Source organism: Anopheles arabiensis, chromosome 3, assembly GCF_016920715.1.
Source record: "Anopheles arabiensis isolate DONGOLA chromosome 3, AaraD3, whole genome shotgun sequence".
Taxonomy (NCBI): domain Eukaryota; kingdom Metazoa; phylum Arthropoda; class Insecta; order Diptera; family Culicidae; genus Anopheles; species Anopheles arabiensis.
The window spans coordinates 89,367,065-89,390,028 of NC_053518.1; the positions used below are offsets into that span (position 1 = coordinate 89,367,065).

General features: G+C 45.0%; 2 protein-coding genes across 2 annotated transcripts; both read right to left on the reverse strand.

Annotated features, from left to right (window-relative positions):
• Positions 1–20,668, reverse strand: LOC120902956. The gene is made up of 6 exons (XM_040312060.1): positions 18,612–20,668; positions 14,264–14,801; positions 2,979–3,097; positions 1,884–2,898; positions 1,692–1,820; positions 1–1,619 (listed from the first exon to the last, which is right to left on the reverse strand). The coding sequence occupies exons 2-6, from the start codon at positions 14,761–14,763 to the stop codon at positions 1,277–1,279; spliced, it is 2,106 nt and encodes a 701-aa protein (XP_040167994.1). The 5' UTR covers positions 14,764–14,801; positions 18,612–20,668; the 3' UTR covers positions 1–1,276.
• Positions 5,294–7,589, reverse strand: LOC120902957. Its single transcript, XM_040312062.1, has one exon. It carries the CDS (start codon positions 7,403–7,405, stop codon positions 5,306–5,308), a length of 2,100 nt encoding a protein of 699 aa, XP_040167996.1. The 5' UTR covers positions 7,406–7,589; the 3' UTR covers positions 5,294–5,305.
• Positions 20,669–22,964: the final 2,296 nt, after the last annotated feature.

A 22,964-nucleotide genomic window follows, 5' to 3' on the forward strand; every position in this document is an offset into this window, starting at 1 on the left:
TTTAGGTTTAGATTATAAGTTGTAAGTTGTCATTAAATTTATTGTGTCCATCTTCCCCTTTCGCTGTTTCATCACTGTGCGCTCACTATCCGACGGTTGGGTCGATGATACCAATCATGTCATAGAAATCATAAAAAAGCAACAAGAGTTCGATAAAGAAGACTGTCTAACAGCGTTCACTTTGCATTTCCGCAGTTAAAAAAAACAAAACAAAACACATGTGTGATAACAGCTTCACTCGCACGTGTGGTGAAGCAGAAAATTCTACCGATATTACCGTAAGAAAAAGTTGCTGCGGAAGTGCTCCTTTGCCCGTAGTTGCTGCAAATTAATAAACACTCGATGCTAATCGCCCCACGCCGGGGCCATTGAACGAGCGCGTGTGCACCGCTGGATGCATGGAGACGCTTGGTGGCTCTATTAAAGTGCAATTGAATCGACCGGTACCGCACCGCCAACACAGCCCGTTGCGTGTGTGTTGTTTTTTGCCCTCTTGCTAACCAATTGCAAATCATTGTAACACAAACAAATCGTCCCTTACACCTGGTATCCGGCTGTAAGCTTCGTTATCAGCAAAATCAATTAGTGCAATCGGAGACATGCGATTGCCAGAGCGTCGGATTATCGTCGGTGCCCACGCCCCGTCAACCGGGCAGTCAAATAGGACCGCATTTGAGAATGGCTAAAAACAAAACGGACGGCGCTGGTGGATGTGATTTGCTTTGCCTGTCTTATTATTTGCCTTCCTGACATATCGGTAATGAGCTTTTGAGTGACGAATCGTTATGGAATATCAGTGGCAGCTGGCCATGCAATTCTTACTTTTCTAATGCTTTTCAACGCACTTAACGCTAATAACTACACAATTGCCATACGCATTGAAGCAAGAAGTGTTGCTGTTTCATGTTTTGGGTTGCAGTTTCACAACTTCTTAAGAGAGTTCTTACAAACGTAATTGGCAAGCGGATTGGCAAGCTTCTACTGTAATGCTTTTCACTTTAAATCGTGTGCTGTAGCAATTTGCTTCCAGGTTTTCTTACGTGTCTATCCTCTACTTGCTACTAGCCTATCGTACTAGAAACCCTTATAAAGGGTTTTTGGTTGCAAATATAAATCGCGTAGTCGCAGCCCATGGTTTTGGATGTTTCTGCTCTGCTTTCTATGCCTTCTTGTAAGAGTTTTTTTTTGGTACGCTCAAAGTTAAACTGGAGTGAAGTGGATATTTTGAAAGTATATATATGTACAAAAGCCTTCTCGAATAGCTACTCCATCGAGCTTAAACATTCCGGCTTGTCGTCTGTCCCCGCTGCTTGCGCGATCGCTTCGATGTACCTCGTTCGGCGAGCGCATTTTTGGTACCGATTGCCGTATTGCGACGCTTTTGACCGGCAGCCTTACGGAAACCGATCGTTTTGATGCTGCCCTTGCCAGTGGCTCCCATTCCTCCACCGCTTGGTATCTGATTGCTATCGAGACAGTAGGGGGCCGTCTTGATGCGTACCGATTTGTAGGGCAGGCTGCGTCCCCGTGCCGAGATGGCGGTCACAAACACGGTGTAGTAGTGCTCCGGCAGCAGGTTGGGAATGTCGAGCGAGAGTGGATTGAACTCGTTGCCGTTACTGTTACACAGAAAGGACACACACATTTAATTAACAACAATTTTTACAAAACTCGCCGAAAATGACACTTACAAACAGTGCTTGTTGTGGAACTGGGGATGATTGCACACATCGCGGCTTTCCAGCTCGCAGTACGTCGGCATCTTCACATTGCTGATGTAGTATTGCGTCTTTGGAAGCTTAAACACATACACGCAGTAACTGGAAGGCGAAATAAAATGTAAGTAACATGTTTTTTTTATTTACTACCTCAAGTACACTCACGTTACATCCTTGTCCGGCGAGCCGAACCACGCGATCGTACTCGAGTGGCACTTGCGCAGCGGCACCAGCTCCGTGATCGAGGTGTTGTGCGGCATCCGCGGCAGGTCGAGAAAGTCTTCCCGCGAGCTAACGGCCACCTGGATGCGGTTCAGCCGTGACGTATCGTCCGCCTCAATCACCCGGATTAGGTAGCGCTCGCCCGGCCGTACGTTGCGCACCGTGATCGTGCGCGGATAGTACACATCGCGCACCGGTTCCATTATGCGGCGCTTCTTCTTCAGCACCTCCAGGCTGACCGTACCGCCGCAGGGTGTTAGATGTAGCTTGAAGAAATTGTTCGTCGATCGTTTGGGGACTTTAAAGTTGAACAGGGATATTCCACCGAGCGTGGACAGTTTGCCGACCACAATCTTCCCCTCGAGCAGCTGTGTCGGTCGGGTACGGTTAAGCTGCACTTGGGTCGATCCGAGCAGAAAGGACAGATTGTTGTGCTGCGAGTGAATGGCAAACACGTCCACGTAGTACGTCACGTTCGGTTTCATGCCACGGATGAGCTGGCGGGTACGGGTGCCGGTGCAAGCGATCGTAGTCTCCACCTTCCCATCCAGCTTGCGCTCTTCCCACGGTGCCAGCCGGTGGAGATAGTCGTTGACGGCGATCGTGTCGCAGGGTGGCCGATGGATGGAGTTACCCAGCGCTTGGCAGAGGGTCCGCTGCCGCCGACCGGTACTGACCGCCAGACAGTAGTTCATCACGTGTATGTCTAGCTTGCTCTTTTCCCACTTGATCATCACGACGTACCGGCGGCGCTGCTGCTGCACCTTTATCCGTGCCGGCGCGCTCAGGTTACGGAACGGCCAGCTGCGAAACTCTTCCGCACCCTTGCGATTGTACCCGAGCCGGCTGGTGCAGGCACTGGAGGATGGTAGCGTGGTTGCGTCCACGACCACTTGGTAAAGTCCACGCTGGACGCATGAGCGAAAGAATTGGCTCCCGTTGGTCTGTGCAGCAATATCTAGATTGGGATTTGAAAACCATTGAGGAAGACGTCCCGATGAGTCCTTGTCTGTGCGTTACTGGTCGATCGGTACTTACAGCGTCCTTCGTGCTGCACCCACCATCTAGGAGCGACACTGGAGGAGTCATCCTTTCGCGAGCATGTCGTCGTCACTGCGATGGAAAGCGGACTTGTATCCAGCAAGCGAAACGAGTATCTGTGCGAACAAGAAGCAATAGAAAGAACAGAAAATAAGCAAACGTTCGGATCCGTGGCGGGCAGCAAGGGTGGAAAAACAGGGAAGTAGTTTGTTTAATTTATACCACTTTAATTGCAGTGATTTGTCATCTTTATGGTGAACTTTTGGCTTGTTCTCAGAGCAGAGTGTAGAGCGCGCCACTATAACGACCGAAGGGGCAGACAATTTATCATCACCATAATCGCCACGCTCCGCAGACAACTTTATTTGTCTCTAGCTGACGCTTCCAAAATGTTCGATTACGGTGTATGGATGTAGTTCGGATGGAAGGGTGAAGTGTTTTCGGATCACTGGCCATTACATTTTACTTCGCACGCATTACTTCGGATGTTACTGCGAGCGATTAAGCAGCGATGGGACGGGCGGCAGTAAATTTAGAACCAAAATTTACGCCGACTCCAGTTTCCGGTTTGCGGCGCCTATTTGTCTTGTGAGTTGAATTGGCGGGGGTTTTTCAAAAGTGCTTGAGATAATTCCTTGCAATAATATCGCTATTTGCATGCAATGGAGATAAATGTTCAGAAAAATTTGTGACAAGGGACTCTCGAAAAGTGTCGACATTTATTACAACGGCTATCGTCATCACTTAATCTCCTTTGCTTCTCACTTTGAGCATTACTTTTTTATGGAGGATTCGTTATTTAATTTGATTTTGTTTTTATTTATTCATTGGATAATGAATGGGATATAGCTTTAAAATCCAAAATCAAACAAGAGGAATATAAGTTAAGCAGAGTTTTTAATTTGAATACATGTGTTATTAAAGGTAACAAATACTTCAATCAATGATATTCTAAAGATTTTTGCACGACTTAAGATTTAAGACGACGCTGTTCTTGTTAGACCTTGTTAAAAACTATGATAATAATTATATTTTGATAGGTAAAAGTTTAAACTACATGCTCTTCAGCTCATGAATTGATCATTTTGTACGATTCCAGGCTACCATTTGCGCTAAAAAAGCTAGTGCTCGGCTCCTAAAACTGAGTTATAGCTTATTGCATTGCCGATTCTAAAATGTTTTATCCTATCTAATATCGATCGTATCTAATTTTTGAGATATGATCCTTCCCATAACGGAAAGCAATGAGTACCAATTACTAAAACCTTTTTTTCTCTAATCTTATGTATCACGTAAATCTCCGTCAAAGATATAGGTGACCATCCATTTGTAGCAGCAAATGAAAATTGCATTCAATTCCCAGCTAAGTCCGTTTTTCTGAGTTTCGCTGCCTTCATTTTAACCTTTTGATTTAAGCAGTTGGTAATGGAAAAAGATTAATGCCACTAGCACAAATAAGATGGAAGATATCCTATAGCAGGATTGTGTTTAGCCTTTAACCAAATCAGGCAAGGCCGAAATGACGTCACACATGTAATCAGATCAACCTTGAGATAAGGATGAGTTCCATCGAGTAGAATAAAGAAAAACACTAATGGTTGAGTCTCATGAAGTAAAGAACAATATCCTATATTAGAGATTAATTATAGGTTATCGTATTATAGGAAATTGCTTAACACAATCTTATTTCAAATGCGCAAAACATGCCATTAAAAAAGGTTAATTAAGCATTGAATGTTGTGCAAGTAACGTTCGGCAGATCATTATTGTAATTCGTGCAATGGGTTTGAGTTATTTGGTTATGAAATGGCTAGAGAAACCCTGCAGTCTATCAGCTAGATTCTTGCTGTTAAGGCTAATGATGAAGCTTAGATAGTTAATTTTGGCTCGGGTAAACTAAAGACTACATTCCAGTGTAGTTGGGTGGGTAAGGATGTAGTGTTCATGTACCATGTATAGAGCATAAGGTGACGATTTAATACTCCGTCGCAGTCTAACAACCAGTTTTAGAGCTGTAGACATCTGCGTGATGGTTAATTATAGCAACTGAAATCAAACACAGTATTATCAACAATCAGTAACAGATTGTTTAAACATGATTAATGAAATGCAATCATCAAGGAAGTGCAATCAATTATCAGTGTCATTGTGTAACCGCTTGGTGTTAACTAACTAACAATTACTATTACCCAGCACATTAGTACTTGTGTTGACTTGCCAATGCATTTAAAAAAAATAGATTTATAGTATTTATCACTGATTCTAAGCTCTTGCTATCGATACGCGTTAGAGTGTCACTAACAACTATGGCAAATTGACAGCTACTACTTCAAAACCTTCCTGAATCTCACCATCTTCCTTGGCCGAATCGTCATCTCCCTAGCCGTGCGTTCCTTCAGCTGCAACCGTACCAGCAGCTCATCCCATCGCTTCTCCAACACAACGCGCCCCTTCCCAATCCAGCGCGTTTTGGACAGCACCTCCAACAGAAACACCACCACACACAAGCACATCCCAATCCCGTACAGCGCAAACGCACTTTGCAAATGATCCAGCGTCAGCACAACCTCGGGCGAAGCGGCTATAATGTCCGCCTCGCTCAGTGCCCTGTGCGCCCGGATCCGATCCAGTATCGTCACGTTGTACAGGAAGTCGTTCCACAGCTTCTGCATGATGCCCATGTCGATCAGATTGGACAGGATGCGGTTGAACTTCGGCAGCAGCGGGAATCCCTTCTCCATTATCATCTCGATCTGCGTCACCAACACGTCCCGCGACAACCCGTGCACCAGCCCGTTGTACTTGGTGTTGCGCACGTACAGCCGGCTCATCAGCAGCGATCGTTTGCCTTCGACTACGGCTTGCAGATTATCGAGCGACGGCTGAAACTCGGAGGTAGCGTTGTACTGCTCCGATACGAGCCGATCGTCCGCAAAGTCGTTTATGAACCAATCCTCACTGTCGAGCCGGCCACCGATCGGGACACCGCTCGCCAGGATCTCCTCGATCGTGTCCATCTGGTAGGCGAGCGGCGGATTGGTGAGCATCGTGATCAAGATGCTCGTGTAGATCGTCGTCACGTTGAGCGCATACAGCGTCAGTCCCATAAACAGCAGCCGCAGCGCATTACACTCCGGCCGATTGTTGGCCGAAATGCACAGAAACACGCTCCAGGTGTTCAGAAAGCACATCGATAGCTCCCGATGGGCGGCCAGCTCGGGCAGATAGTGCGCAACTAGCCGCCACACCAGCGCCGACACGAACAGCACGCCCGCGAACGCCTCCCAGGTGGTCGGCTCGAAGATGTACACCAGCAGCTTCCAGCGGGCGTCGGGGCCGGCCGCCGGCACGAACCAGGTGTAGTAGTCCTGCAGGTACAGCGTGGTCGAGCCGAACGCGTCGTGCACGTCAAAGTCGGGACTGAAACCGCCGGCAATGATGTCACACTCGTCCGCCCGCATCAGCCCGAGCAGATCGCTCCAGCTCCCGTCCGGCTCGAGCTCGCCGCGGTCCATCGTGCTGCACGAAACGTTCACCTTGAACTTCATCGACTCGCGCAACAGATCCATTATTTGCAGCTCCAGCCCGCGGCTGCAGTCGAGATCGATGAAGGGCGGCGCGACGCGGGTGCAGAGCAGAAACGTGCAGGATTCCAGCTCCGGCGGCACCTTCGGGATGTTGATCATGGCGGTGGAAAGTGCACGGCTCGCGAAGCTCCCGTTCACGACCGTGGCCACCTTGAGCGCTTTCATCTGGCCACAGTCGGTAGCGCCGTGGTACGGATCGCCCGTGTACACGTGGTAGCTGGTGGCGTCGATGGCGAACGCGAACAGCACGTTCACCGAGTGGTGGCCAACGAACAGGTGGCCGAGGGCCCGGTTCGCCAGCCGGGCGTTGGAGTCACGATCGTTCGGATTGTTGTACAGCACGACGAACTTGCCGCGCGGATTGAAGGCCGCCGTCGCGCTGATGCGGTCCAGCGCACTCTGCAAACCCTCGAAGCTGTCAATCACGATGACGTAGTAGTCGATCTGCTTGTGGTCCATGAACTGTGCCCTTCGCAAGTCGTCGGACGACACCGAGTCGGACATGAGCTTCAGCTGAAACTGGGACTCCGGTTCGCCGTCCTCGTCATCATCGTCGTCCTCGTGGATGTCGTAACCGGTGTGATGCAGCTGCAGATATCCGAGCAGGATCTCCCGGGCCGGGGAGCTCAGATTTTGCAGGTAAAAGATGACGATGTTCTCAATCTGCGTCGTTTCGCGCATATTAAAGTAGGTATGGCTCAGCAGCTCGAGACACTGGATGCCGGCGCGGGCTGCCGTTGGTCCACGCTCGTTCCTTATCCGCACGTACACGATGCCGTTAACACTGGACGGCAAAAGTGCCAGCAGCATAGCGCCAACCAACTGAACGAGCAACATCCTGACCGTACGACAACGCGCCGTGAACTATTCCTCCAATCAGCGGGCATCAGTCGACCAAGGAATGCAAACCACCGCGGCTTCCGATGCGGCTATTCGCGTTTGATGCACATCACGCGTGATTGCGTGAACGGATCCTCGGATAATTATACCGCATTAGGGTTGGTCATGGTTGTGTCAATTGCCGTGGAAGCTACAGCAAAAAAACAGGGAGGCTCCTATTAAGGAAATGGTGCAGTGTCCAGTTGGCACGAGCCGCGCGTGGCACGAGTGCAGTTAATTAGAAAACTAGCTAACTGCTGTATGATTTTCAAATAATCAGCATCATTACACAGCAATGTTTGCCCGCGCACAGTTTAAGGATATCGGGTGGGCTGCATCGCTTTAACGGTGTGTGTGTGTCTGTGCTGCGTTTGTGATTCCGAGAGGAATTTTTGCGTGCAGCAAATGACACGATCGTCCGCCCGAAGGGAGGATATCTAATCTGTAGCGAAGATTTGTTAAATGTGTTTGGGCATCATTATCAGAGCGCACGGCTACCTTGAGGGGGACGTACGTCCCACTGGGGAATTTGCCCCCAGCCTGGCCGCAAGAGGTTGGGCACAATGTCCAATCTTAACCAATCAGCAACCAAAACGGACCTTGCGGTCAGCCCAGAAATGGTGCAGATAATACGCAAAATTGGAATGCCTCACCCGCGGTTTTGCGCAAAAGTATGTGCCTGACATACTGATGAGAAGCCTGTGCGGAACGGGCTATGCCGTTTTTTTCCCCCTGTCTGTTTTAGGGAAAATGGAAAGTGAACCAGACGCGCAGTTAGCCCCAGTCACCGTTCCGTTAGGTCTACAGGTAACAGTAGTAACTCATAAATTATGATGCAAATGACATCTTCGGCATGGGCTGCCATCATTTTATGATATCTTCCGATCATTAATGATTGCTCCAATAAAGGGTTGTCGCAGACGAGTCGGGCCGTTGCTTGAACGCAACGCTTCAACCCTGCACCCTAGATGGGAGCCGCCTCCCCGAAGGCCAGACGACGCGATTCGTTGGAAAAATGGTAAATTAATCCTGTCACCGAAAACGACCGCATGCGGCGTTGGCGTGTAATTGTAATTGCAATTAATTTCTGTCATGCCTGCGCGCAAATGAAGTCGGAAAATTACCTCCAGTCCCTGCACCCCACTACTCCACAAGATACGCTAATAGATGACGCAAAGCGTCCGGAGCATGCTTGAATCATGGTACGATCAAATGCGCGACAATACTGTCAAACCGAAGCGTATCGAATAGAGCCATCGAATGGGCGCGGTGTGTGCGATTTGTTGTGACAGTTGGGGTAATTAAAACTGAAAGAAAGATTTATCTTTTAATTAGTGCTTGTTTTAGTCTGGGAAGGATGGTCGATACGATATAATCGATCGATATGATCCTGGTCACGGCACCAGTGGTTGTGTTTAATGTAAGGAATTTTAACACTTTGACCGCCGGCCTGACGTCACAGTTTGCGAGTGAGCACGTAGCGCATGACAAGAGAGCGATGAGAGCGACAATTGTTCGTGCGACTATTATCACTCTTTTGTTTCATTTCGATAAGCGGTGTAGCACATGTCGTTCTCGTTCTCTCTTTCTTACCTCATTCGTTATCAAGAGAATTGGTGAGCGTCAGATACAGAGCTGAGCGGTGAACAAAGCCGTCGTGCGATTTCATATGACGCGGCGCTTAAAGTGTTAAGACAGTGGCGATGATATCGAAGCTTTTCTTCGGTTTTGAGAGGCTATCTTAGTGGTTAGAAATTTATGTTTACATCCGATGATCATTGATGTAACTATCTAAGGTCTCTTATATTAACTTTGAAAAGAATTTACGATTAAGATAATTTTAATCAATCTTTTTTTCCATTTATTGGCAGCTTTTGTTTTATTTCTTGCATTGACATACTGTAACACCTGTCCATTCATAGTTTGCTAACATCTTCCAATAGTAATAAATGTTTTTTGAGGTGAATTACATGAAGTGGTTTAATTTGAAGTTTACATCCATCGAAGTATTGAACATGAAATTACAGTAATAAAATCGATTTAATTATCAAAAGATCGCTCTTTTTTCCTACCGTACGTAATAATTTTACATTATTTGACGTTTTAAGAGTTTATTTATATTTTCATGTTTCTATTTTAATGATACTTTTTTATAGTCAAAAAGACTTCTTACAATTTAAAATTTTTGTTGTCCTATGACTTCAAAACTAATGCACTAGTGACTCAAAAAGATGTGTTCTACATTCCATCCCTTATTACAGTTCAAAACTCTTTCTATTACTTTCTTACACACTTAGTAACAGTGCACTTCATTATTACTTTCCTCCCAGTAGCTTCTCGACCACCAGTACGAGTACAACTTAATTCCAACCGTTTGCATCGGTTGATCGATTATGTCAGTGGTTGGGTCCTTTGCACAAACAAACAAATGCTTCCCCGCCGCTTAAGCGAACGTTACTTCGAACGTTCTAAAAGATGCTACACACAACCCTGCCGACATTCGCTGCCGGTGCGCTTCTGCCTGCCATCCCGTGCTACCCGTTCCAGAAACCGTCCACCGTCTCTGATGCGTTCCGACTGCAGCTTGGTGTGTGCATTTACTTTGTGTCTCTGTTGACGTTGCTGTCAAGTGAAGCATCATTTCATCTCTCGTCGGTGGATGTGTATTTTTTCATTATACGCTCTCCCCGTTTTCACTTCTCCTTCTCCTTCCTACCACACACACACACACACGCACGCAAACCACACTTCACGGACCAGTAAGGAAGCGTATCCTGCCACTGAATGGCGCCCGGCTGGTATGGCCGATGCGTTACACACACACACTCCGCTTTGCTTTCACCCGTGAACAATGATCGTTTAATGGAACCGATCCGGCAGTGTCGTCGAAAGGAGAGGGGGAGGGGGTGGTTTGGACGATTCATCTGCAAAGATGACCGCTCGTACTCCGTACTCTCAGCGGAGAAGAAAAGAATGTCAACTGCGTCGCCGGTATCCACCCCGAAGGTTGGGGTGAGGTTCTAAGTAACTGTGTGGGCAACGGTGTGGACATTGCATTACTGCTGCACTGCTCGAGCGAGGGCGAGCCAGTGAGTGGGGATGTCGGTGGGGCAAGAGAGTGCCTCAAACTGGGAGATAAATGAACTACTTTCAAGCAAAGCGAATGTCAGAGTTGGTCGATTTGGGCGATTCGCTTCAACGCCCGGATTCGGGTCATCTCCGACAGGCGTCCACGGATGAGGAAAAGGGGAGGATAGGTGGGGGTTGGGCATTTGGCAGCATGTTGGGTGCGGGTGTATCATATTACTTTCGCTGGTTGCGTCTTCGTTTGCAAGTGCCTAGGTGGGCAGGGGAGATAGTGAGGAAGTACCACTTCAATCCTTACTTTGCTTGCATCATCGTCCGCTTCCGCAGCGATGCCACACGCTGGCAACTCTTCCCCCTGGCGCGCCTTTGCCACTTTGCCAGCGGAATGTTTGTTTACTTCGGACCCGGCATGAAGGTGATGCCGACCGGCGGGGACCGAAGCGGTAGGTCCATCATTACTGTCCGGAACTTGACGCTTGTGTCGTCCCACTCCCAGTCCCCTTCATGTTCACACACACAGACATCGACGCATCGGGCGGGCAGAGTCATAGAGAGATAATTTATTTTGCTCCCTTCGCTCGGTTCGCTTACTACAACCGAACCCCTCACGTGTGCTCACGTTGACGCCAGCCAGCGTCAATGCTGCGACACGACGACACCGGGCTACAGGACACTCTGGCCCTGTGGCACTGTCTGTTTGTCTACGCGGGGAGGGAGAGCAACAAAAAAAGGAACGCCACAGAAAGGCCCCCATCACGCCAGATACAGGTGACACATTGGTTTCAGCAAGTCGGTCCGTGACGGTTCGTCACACGGTGGAAAGTTAGCTGGGAACGTGGGTTTTTAGTTAGCAAAACGGTGCGATGGATTTCATTTTTGGGAGCTTTCAATGCACTATCTCTCGGGGAGGGGGGAAAATTAAGGTTCATTTCTTGCTGACAGTTTCAGTTGAAGCTGTGACGCAAATGGGGAGTTCAGAATTCTGATGATACGAACATATTTGTATTTATTATCACAAATTAGGTTGGTTTTATTGTGCGAAATTCCATATTATTTTTATTCATTAAGTTCAATTCGAGCTAAACTTAATCAGACACAAAGCAAATAAATTCCCTTTCGGATCTATTTTCCATTCCATTCTACAATTTATTACGTAGATGTCGGTCTCGTGGTACCGTCGTCAACTCGAACGACTTAACAACTTGTCTGTCCTGGGTTTAGGCCCCGAATGGGCCGTGCTCCCATGCGTAATACTGACTATCCTGCTATGGGTAAGCCCTTGACCGACATCGGTTGTTGAGCCAAAGAAGAAGAAGATTATGTAGAAACAATGATTGAGCTGTGACATCACTAAACGATTATTCAAAAAGGTATGTTTTCGATCGTAAGTTATACAAATTCAAAACAATAGTAATTGCAAAATAAAGCTTATGTATATTTAAAAGTTTTTTTACGTGTGAATCACGTGAAGTGAATAGAGCAACGTCGCCAAACCAGTAAAATCGGCTGTAGGTATAAAACGATAACAGAATGCTTCAGACCTAGCAGTGAAATATCCTCAGAAATAAAGAGCATTATCAGCTCCACAGGATCGAAGCATCAAAGTCTGCCCTCGTAACCACTAATGGGGCTTGGAACTTTCTTTGAACAGCTACCAGGTCTTATGTAGGCTACATTTCATTGCCGGCTTTATATTAAAAGAGGCAATAAAGGTTAAGCTCATGTATAAGAAATGTTGTACTGAGGTTATGGAAATTGATTTTACTCAAAACCAATCGGTATGAAAATTACAAAATGATCCAATTACATATTGTGGTACAGCAAAGTGGTACCGCATCTCGGAAGCATCAAAACTTTTACATCAAGAAGAGTCATAGATCAATACCCAAAGATCAACACAATTTCAATCAAAAGCATTGTGGTTTTGCGGCTCATTGGCGCTGAGCCCTTCTTGCTCCTTAAAGCAAATCGGTGTGATTTATTTCCCCCATTATTTTGTTTCGTTTTGTTTCAACGTGTACGAATCAATTTTGCATGTTATTCTTTCCCCATGCTCCTCTGCAACACAAGTCAGAAGCGCCGAAATTGTGTTCGCCCAGAGAAAGGGTTCTCCTTTGGCATAGTAAATCGCACATGATGGTGGAAACACTAAAACGCACCCTCGTCCAAATCACCGACCCTAATCCATGGCGCGGAAGGCTCGCATTACTGCAAGCAACAGCCAACTAATACAAAAAAAAAACCCACGAATAAAACTACATATCCTCCGTTATGTACTAACGGCTGCTCGTGTTACTCGTGGCGCTCGGTCAGTTGACGATATTGTAAATACGGTGGCAAAATGTGGCCCCATCGAATGCCGGAAGCATTATAATTGGATACCGCCATCTTCAACGGCGACGCGCGTAGCAGTACCGTTCGATGCAGCTTTTTTGTTGCTGTAAGAGTGGAGCGTGAAGTTACGGCAACAAAAAATGCCAAACGAACCTGCTCCTCCACCATCATACCCGATTCAACCAGCCCGCGGGACTGGCAGGAGCCTTCGGCTTTAATGGATGATTAGCATGTCAAAAGTGATTTTTTTTTTCGTCCGTTCGTGCCCTTTGACTTGACGCGGTCGGGGTCGGAGCAGCGAGAGGTCCGAACAAATAACACGTTAAAGTGAAATAAACCCCCGTCAACGCCCCCGTTGCATGCGGGCAATGGTGACGGTGATGTCTCCCAAAGGGGAGGCCTTACGCAGTAGTGCAAGTTGAACAAGTCGAACGAAAGTAAAACCGGTGGCTCCGTTCTAGGTCGGCAAATAAAAAGCAGGTAGCAGGAAAGTGCGAGGGATATCGTGACGCGGTACGATTGATGATTTTTAAAGCGATTGTAGTAGTTTTTATGTACGGTTGTGGTATGAAGCAAATGCACATTTTATAGACTTAGTATAATTGTGTAACGATGAAATGGAAGAAATCACTATTATTATAAATATAATGTTGTAAATATGATATTAATTGTCAAAAGACTGAATAATAGAGTCACTAAAGACGGAATAGACTATTCAGACTATTCGGAAAGACGGAATAAATAATATAAAAGTAAAAGTAAAAAATGAACAAAAGCTATCAAATCTTATATTGAAAGCATTTAAAATGATAAAAGCAAACAACAATACCAAAATAAAGTATTGTTGTGTAAAAGTTGTAAACAATTATCATTAACATGACAAAAACACAAATGACAATTATACAAATCATGTAACTGATAAGAAAAACGCGTAAGGAAGGCAAAAAAGGTAAGCAAATTAAAAATAAAAGCAAATTCATACGAACATAACAAACACAACAGAACAAACTTAAAAACCATTTTTGAAAATATTAAATTTAGGGTTTCTCAGAACTTATATATAGTAAAAAGTTAAATGAAAATTACGCAAACCTGATATGTATTGTATTGAAAAGGACGGTAGAGGCAACAACAGAAGAAAAAAAAACAAAACATGTTAAAGTTTGTCTATTGTCGTTCGTAAAACATAAATGCATAAAATATCAACAAAGTGTTGCAGTGGTAAAGTGGTTGTAGACATTAATCATAAACATGACAAAAACACATATGAAAATGAGTACAAAAAATATAACTTTTAAATATCAAAAGGCTCCAAAAGACAGAAGCAATAAAACGAGGGAAGAGAAAACATCCCCCTAATATTTATCATTTTTAATAACACTGGCATCAACTCACCTTCGCACGACGATGGGCGTACCACCGGCCATGGTCCCGTTCGTACCGCTCCCTGTATCAATGTCGTCGTCGATATCAGCGTCCGTGTCGTCCTCGCCGACGACCACCGTGCGGTCCTCCGTCAGTGCCATCGTCGCTTCGCCATCGTCCCCGCCGGCCAGTTCCGGACCGGGTGGAACCACGGTCTGCGCCAAATCCTGCAGACAGGCATAACTCTTCCCGGGCCGCCGATGACCGCTGCCGGCACCGTACGCCGACCGGCCAATCCCCGGCCGATCGATCGGAGGCTTGCTGGCGGCGGAAGCAAAGCTGTGCCGATCGGTGGGGCCACGTACCGCACCATCAACCGGCACCAGCAACAACAGCAGCAGCACGTGCAGCACGACGACGCTAACGACGGCCAGCGAGACGATACCGGTTGACATATTGGTGCTGTGTGCTGTGTGCGACCGTTTTGCGTCTATTTCCTGGTTTGCGCCTGGCCTGCCAATCCACCACATGCACAAGATGCAACGGTTGCGGCGCGGCGCTCGTTGTTCTGAAAATGGAAGCAGAAGTGAAATATGAATCTCACCGCTCACAGCTCAAAAATCACCAGCCGAGTCTGGGGGACTGTCGATGCGGTCGAACGCTAGAACATGTACGCTTGTAGCCACACCTCCCCCCCTCCCCTGCCCCTTGTTCTCTCGCTTTCACCCCATAGCCGCATTGAAATACGACCCTGGGAAGATCTAGTTCGCATCTTCGCACCTAACGCCAGCGCTTGACATCTTGGCGAACACGACAAACAACTAGGGCACAACGAGACGAGAGGTTTTTTTTTGCCAGAAGGCGAACGGGGAAGATTTTGTTTTACAAGCGGGCGCACCAAACGAATTCGACACCCCGTGCGCCTGAAAGCCGTGCGCGACATTTCCGTGTTTGGGGATTTTCTGCGGCGCAAAGATTCTGAGCTTACGACACTGGCCGGGAGTCACGTCTCACGCCGCGAAGTGCGTACGGTGGCAGTTTCAACCGAGGGGGCGAACTTTACGGAGAAAAATGTCTCAGACAACAGTCTCACACGACCAGGAAGCTCATATTTTGGGACCCGTACGGCTGGACACTACGGCTACGGAAAGGGGGGGGGGAAATTGGAGGGACGAACTAACGAAAGAATCGTGACACTGAGCGTACTGGACCCCGTTTGCACTATCGATTCTCGGGAGCTGTATTTAAATTGTTATTTTTTTTATGGGAAGCTAAAACACACACACACAGTGCAAGGGTACGTGTCGTTTGACGGCACGTCCCGTTCAGTGGGCGAGCATGAATTAGCGACAAATTATTTATGAATGAGCGCGCGAACAACCATTTCTGTGCAAGAAACAGCACTTGCCACCGTCCCTTTCGTCTGCTGCTCGTGGTATATTGCTTTCTAAATAGGGTTGAAATCGTTTTTGTTTAGAATTCGAGGTCAACCTTTGTAGCTCCATTGGGTGTGTGGGTGTGTGTGTGTGTTTGTGTGTGGCCTTTTTCTGTTTTTTAATTCACATTATTTGTATACTGGTTTTAGGTACATATGTGCAATGCCGTTTTATATTTTGACTGCAGTTGAGTGTATTTGCATTGATTGGTAGCAAATGAGTTGTTTTTTCTTTCTCTTGCTCCAGCAGCATCGTGTGACTCATGGAGCAGGCAATGATTTCGTATGTGCATTATTTTTGTGACCATTCAACCCGAGCTGACGCATGCTGCATTCGAAACTGCATTCGATGCTATCGGCAAAAACGGTGCTGTTCTATTATCGGAAGACGGCAGGGCAATGGTTTGACAGCGGCGTGTCTAGTACAACAAAAGTGTGACGCATTTTGTGCCTGTGTGTGTTCATTAGATGATCATTCGATATTAGTTTGGATATGGTTTTTCTTTTAATATAAACTCAACTTTTAGCGTTGATCATATGTAAGACCATACAGAACTTGTATATCCTATTTCTATCAGCAAACAGAGAAAACATTTACAATAATAATCGCTCTACGTTTGACACACATTTCACGAGTGTTTATATGAGATTTTACGGATTGGAAATGAAGCTGAAGCAGTTGAACTGGTAAAGGAAACTCGGTAAAGTTGTTTTTTATTTAATCTTGATTTAATCAGTATCGTGTTGCTTCGAATTACGGACGCTTAAGACATTTATGGAATATTCTCTTACTGATTCAAATTTAAACGGTCATATCTCTGTTAAAATCATTTTACTGAAGCAAACCTTTCTAATTGGAAAGAACAAAAGATTTCCAATAATTTTATACCAAACATTGAAAAAACTTATAAAAACTTCAACGATATTTTGCTTTATATTCCGGACAGTCTAAAAAAATCACTTAAAATGTTCACATTCACATACACAGTATACATTTTTTAGGGTTTTGACATCTTTTAAGGACCAAACATTCTGAATAGCGGTGTCCTCCTACACTGACAGTGCAATGGTCTTACTGAAAACGGATCTTAGATGCTGTTTCTCTTGCTCTCGTAGATACATTAAACCGGAGTACTGCTGCGCTATTCGACGATCTTCCCGGTAGGACCATCAAGGCTTTGAGCACATTTATCTTCAAAAATTGTTGTTTTATTATCATCACTGAATCTTTGTTCTAGTTATCTAAAAAACACCTGTCTAAGAACATATTTTTAAGCAATGAAACACAATTTACTGCGGTTGTCTGGAATTGAAAACGTGTTAACAAATCTTGCCTCGTATATTCTAGACAGTATTAAATACGTGTTATAATGAAATTCACTGTACAATATGAAAAATAAACTGTAGTTGCAACTATGATTACAATCTTGCAACCATCGATTCCATTCTATTGGAATGCATCTGGACCAGAGAATAGAACATATCGAAGTAATTCTACTGGTGTCTGTTTTTAAGAGGAAAAAAAACTGCTAAGAACGCATCTGATTGACTACTGACCGACAGAAAAATGATTATGTACCGTGACATCAGGACCTACTAGGGGTTAGACACATTTTTAATTGATTCTAGTACATCATGGCAATTATGTAAAATTAAAAAGCGTTATGACCTAGGACTGGATGGGACGAAATTCAATAAAAACATGATGAGTGTCCGAAGTTTAAAGCTGTTCCGTAATTTGAAAAATAACAGTACATACTCTCCAGGCAGGATCAAATTCATTAAAAAATTGCATTTTTATATGTATAGCAACATGTAATTTGATGATTAAAATATTAAGAGAGTTTTAAAGGGCACAAACAAACAAACGATGCATTATTTATACAATCACAACACTGATTGACGGTAATAGAGCATTTAGCTCCATTATTGCTAGGATAGCTGTTCATTGTTTGTGTAGTTGTATTTTACATTATAATTGAGCACAAGCTGTACAGTTCGTCATAATAAATTGAGATGTACATAAAAAAGTATGGAAATGAAATAAAATTGCGGAAAAATGGACATTAGCTCAGGACTTCTCTAGCATAAGTACTTTTAGGTTAATGATTCTCAATTTGTATCTTATAGAGCTTTCTCTCTTTTTGGTTATAGTCTTTGTCTAAATTGGTTCAATGAATTAATCAATCGATCCATGGTATCACTTATGATAAGTTTTAGTTTAAACAAACCATTGTGATAACTCATTTTCCAATCCTAATGCCTTCATTTCTTCTCAAAACTTGTGCGTTATCCTTATCGAATTGAATTTATATTATAGGACAAACAATACAGTATGAAACTGCAGCAAAAAGTATCCAAATGTAAACAAAAACACACAATCATATGTGGTAGCCTAATGAGAATTACATCAGTTAGTACACCACTGGATATGGCATGACTAGAGGGCAAAGGTATAGAAAACGGAATGTGTCTAACTTTTACATGGAATTCAATCCACATTCTTTGCACAGCATGTTCATTCCGCCCCAAGCTGTCTTAGCCTGCAATTTTCGATTTGTACAAAAAAAATCAACTTAAATTTACTGATAAACTCTCCCCCTACTCCTCGACACCTTTAACGTTACCCTTTCTTCGAAAACAAAAGGGATGCAAGCCAAACAGAAAAACAAACATTCTGCTCCTTCAAACGAAGGAAAAGCACTCTCTAAACCATTGTTCTGTGAAATCAAACCCACAAAGAAGGGCCAGGTGGTGAAACAAATTCCGGGAAAGTGTATCAAAACACAACACCCACCTCCCCGCCTTGTAGTTAATCCCCCAATCAATCGGCCGGAGGTAATCGGACCGGGGTGATAGCTTCGCGTCGGCCATCGAACAGGTTCGGTGTACATATAATCGCCACCCCCATTTCCACCACTCCCACTCCCTTATGCTACTCACCTTCGTTGGTTGGATTGGGCTCGGTTTGGTGTGTCGTCCGATCGGAAAAATCGTCGCAATGGCGCGCACCCTTCGGTGTGTCGCTTTTCTTCTCACACCGCCACCACTTAGCCTTCAAAATCAAAATCGATTCTACTCTTAAAAGCACATGAAACACACACACGCACGCACAGATAGGGCACACAACAAATACGCTCACACACACACACGGGTCCACCCTCCCTGTACTTCTCGTTTCGCCGATTGGCGCGGCGGATGGGTGCTCGCGTACGCGCGGGCTAATTGCACGTGAAACCGAACCAATTCTCTAACGATCCGCGGCGTTGGCCAAGATGTCCAACGATGTGCTCGCCGCGGACCGGTTGAGGTTTTATGCCCCCGGGGAAGGTGGGGAGGCCTACCTGGCTGCGAAGGAGGGCGTTGTAATCGGGGTGAAAGACAACCTTTACGCCTCAGTACCGATAAATCATCGTCATTCCACCGCGTACGACGGGCGGCCAAACTGGCGTTAATCTTGCACGCCCGGCCACAGGGATGAGGCGCGTAAAGGGGGGCAGGGGGTGGTTTGCCACCCCAAAAACAGATCCCTCACCGCGAACGGACGGACGAACGACGTTTCAACGCCCAATCGAGACGATTAATTTGACACCGCAGTCGATTAGTGGCGATCGGGGCGGGATGCAAAGAACGGCGGTGCGCACCCTTTCGTCTCTTTTGCCCTCTTTGCTGATCGCTATTCCACCACCAGCACCAGTTTGGATCGTTTTCTAATCCAACTGTCCAAAAGGACACGAGTTTCTTCACCAAACGCCGATTGCCACTGCCGCGTGCGATTAACAACGCAGAAGAGATCGCGAGCGCACGGATCGATGTCTTTGGCACGCACTAATCCACACACACACGCACAGACAGTGCCAGTGGACGAGTGTCGCTTGCAATGCAATCAGCATCGCCCAACAGCGCCGCCCGCGTACGAGTCGCGGAACGATTGCGACCAGCCGGCCGCACGCTTCTGCGCCATCTTCGGCGCGTGTTGTGACACAAGCAAGGAGGCGACGACGGCACAGCCCGAACACGAACCGAATTGTATTTGGTAGAGCTGTGTAGAGCTGTATTATCCCGTGCGATAAATCACACCGCTCCGTGTCACACGTGTTCCTGCTGTTCGGGTTGGCCTTTTCAAATTTTCCCGATTTTCCTGAATTCACTGAACCACGCCAGCCGGGCGTGGTGGCACTGAACTGATTGTCTGGCAATTTTCCACCCGTTATTTTTTTTTTTATTTTGCTTTTTATTGTTGCCAAAGAATGAAGGAGAAAAGCCACAACGACGATGGCGGTTTTGGCCGGCGATCTATTTTAATTGCCTTCGAATCGCACGACCGAAACGCATTCGCGATGATTCACGCACGCACGCTCGCACGCAGATCAGCACAGCTGACGGGTCGCCGCCGCCGCCGCCGCCGCCGAATGCACACACCTAGTCGCGGTGCACATAGTTGCAATGCACCGTCTTGTGCACCTCAATGCCCGTGTCTTGTGAAGCTGTCAATCCCGGTTCGTGGGAAAGGGAGCCGCTGAAGGGTTTTTTTGTTGTTGTCGTTTTAATTCACTTTCGATGAGTTATCCTCTCGCACACACACACACACACAAATATATAACAAAATAAAAACATCACAACAATCACCTCACACCATCAGTCACACGATCCACTCGCGAAACAGGAAGGAATGCACAGGCAGGAACAGCTGATTCACAGCTTGGAAAAGTCAAATGCCGCTTGTGTGTGTTTTTTTGGTTTGTTTTTAAATCAAAGCAGGCAATAGGTGGAAAACCGCACCGTGTTTCGTGTGTGATTTACGATCAATCTGTCCTTCACGGGGGCCTGCTCGGATGGCAGAAGGATGCACCATGCCGTTCGCGTACGCGCTCGCGTCTTTAGCTTGTGGCTCTCGCGCAAAGGCTTGTATCGTGCGTATCGAGCTGTATCAACGCTACGCTTGTGGCGCCTTGTGGTTGCTGCTGCTGCCGCTTGGTACGTCCTGTGCGCTCGGCGACCGACGATGCACTGGCGCGTACCGTGCCCGAGCTCGTGCCGGAGTTATGCTGTAGGGTCGCCGCGTGCTCGGTCGTCGCGCAAAAGGAAGAGCACGACATCGCGTATACGCTATGCTACGCGGACGCCAAGGGTGTCGAACACGGTCGCGTGTTTGCCGGCCGGGTTGTGTTGTGAGCATAAGAAGCATTTATTATTTTTTCGTAGCTGGTGTGTATTTGTAATCCTGGAGAGCTTTTTATTTTATTCGCAGCAAAATAGTGTTCATTTTAACTAAGATAATCGTTATATTAATTTAGCGATGTTGCAGTGGTACATGTGGTCTGAAGTTGATTTTATGAATTGCGGCTATTACTTCAGCAAAAAATTAAAATATTTTATGTACAAAATTTACTCATTTTTCTTCACTCATGATAACAGTTGCTACTACTAAAGTCCAACTATTGCTCTACGTATGATGGTTGAAAAGCACCGATAACGACTCTATACTTAATGCATATTATGCTCCGGAAAAGCAAAACAAAACAAACAAAACTACAAGACGTTCATGCCCCTTTGCCATTGGATGCTGTGTGTAACAACAAAAAACACCAAAAGCACGGCGCCGTTTGAACATACAAGGTAGAGGCTACAGATGCGACAAATGTGCTAGAAAAAAATAAAATGTGACGAATAGCTTAGTTGCACAGGGTTTACTTTTACAGTAGAGCGATAACAGCGATTTGCAAATGCGATGCACCACTGCGAAAACAGCAGCCGATCTCGATTTCTCTCCGGGTTGGAAAATTAATTACAAGATAACGATTTCGAAGGTTTCCCGCTTACAGCTACGGTGTAGTTTTTGAAGCGCAATTTGATACGTCAAACGAGCTCAACCGACCAATAGTCGATATTGGCATTCGTGTCGTGTTTATGTGTACATTTTCCTAACTGTTACCATTGCTTACCTGTTACCTGGGATTTGCTGGTTTGCTACAATGTTTTGCCTCGGCAAAACGGGCACATTGTTGTGCACGAGTCGTTACTACTATTTTGTTTGCTTTGTATGTTTAGAGAATTGCTTTCGCTGGTAGCTGTGTTTGATTTCCTGTTTCTACGGCTTGCAATGAGCAGTTTTAATGACGCTGCGAAAGGTCGTCTTAATTGCATATGGATTTTTTTCCGATTTTGGATTTTAAATTTAGAAATGTTAATAAGGCATCTTCTATGTGCGGGATCCTTTTTGCAGGGTTTTTGTGCAACATTTTTCAGAGATAAGAACTCGGAAGGATCAACGTGATTCCGTTTTTCTTTTAGATTAGTTTGTACTACTACAAGATATTACTACTTAGATTATAGATACTACTAAAGATATTGTTCCATAAAATCTTGATTTCTATATTAATATTTTTACACGCTGATGTGTTAAATTTGTAAAACAAATGAAAAGGTAGTTGTGATGAATTATATTACATTAAAATTAAACATATTTGAAACTATAACATTATATATTAATTAATTAATTTATTTATTTACTTATTTTTTTATTTGTTACTCAAAAATGAAAAATAAATAAGAGAATAAATGAAGGAAAATGAAAGCATTGCTAGCGGAGATTGTATCTTAAATAATTCCTAACCTGCGTTATTGTTGTATTCAAGTTTATTTTATTCTGAGGTGAACTATAAGAATTGGTCATTCGTATAATTGGTTCATTGGTGCAGAGTTATTATTCTTAGCTAGGAGCAACGGGGCGTCGGCAACTCGTATAATTTCTAAATGAAAAAATAAAAATTTCCATCTACCATTATTTGGTGGACATTCCACACTGTTGGGCCAAGGTAGTTGATAAAACATTATTATACTAAATTTATAATGTCAGTAAAGCTGATTATAAGGGTATATTTTGATTAATGTGATCTGTTTTACGTTTCAATAATCTATAATTTTATTAATTTTGGACACAGATTATAATAAATTTGAATGTTTTTTTTCGTCAGTAGAATATACCAAAACATCGAAACATTGTTTTTTACATATCATGTTTATTTATATGTTTAAAACAAACATTTTATAAAATTACAATATTTGAGTTTTGGCAACAACAGTTAACAGTACTTGGAAATCTTTCAAGATGAGTTGAAATGAATTATCATACATTGTTCAATATTTATTCAATCTTTATTCTAGAGAAGTCCGTTAAATAGCATTTGATTTTTTTAATTATTCCAAGCAACTTGATGAAAATCATGTTAATAAAGTAGAAAAATATTTAAGCAAAATAAAAGCGCCTGTACAGGATCCTGTAAACCCTGCCAG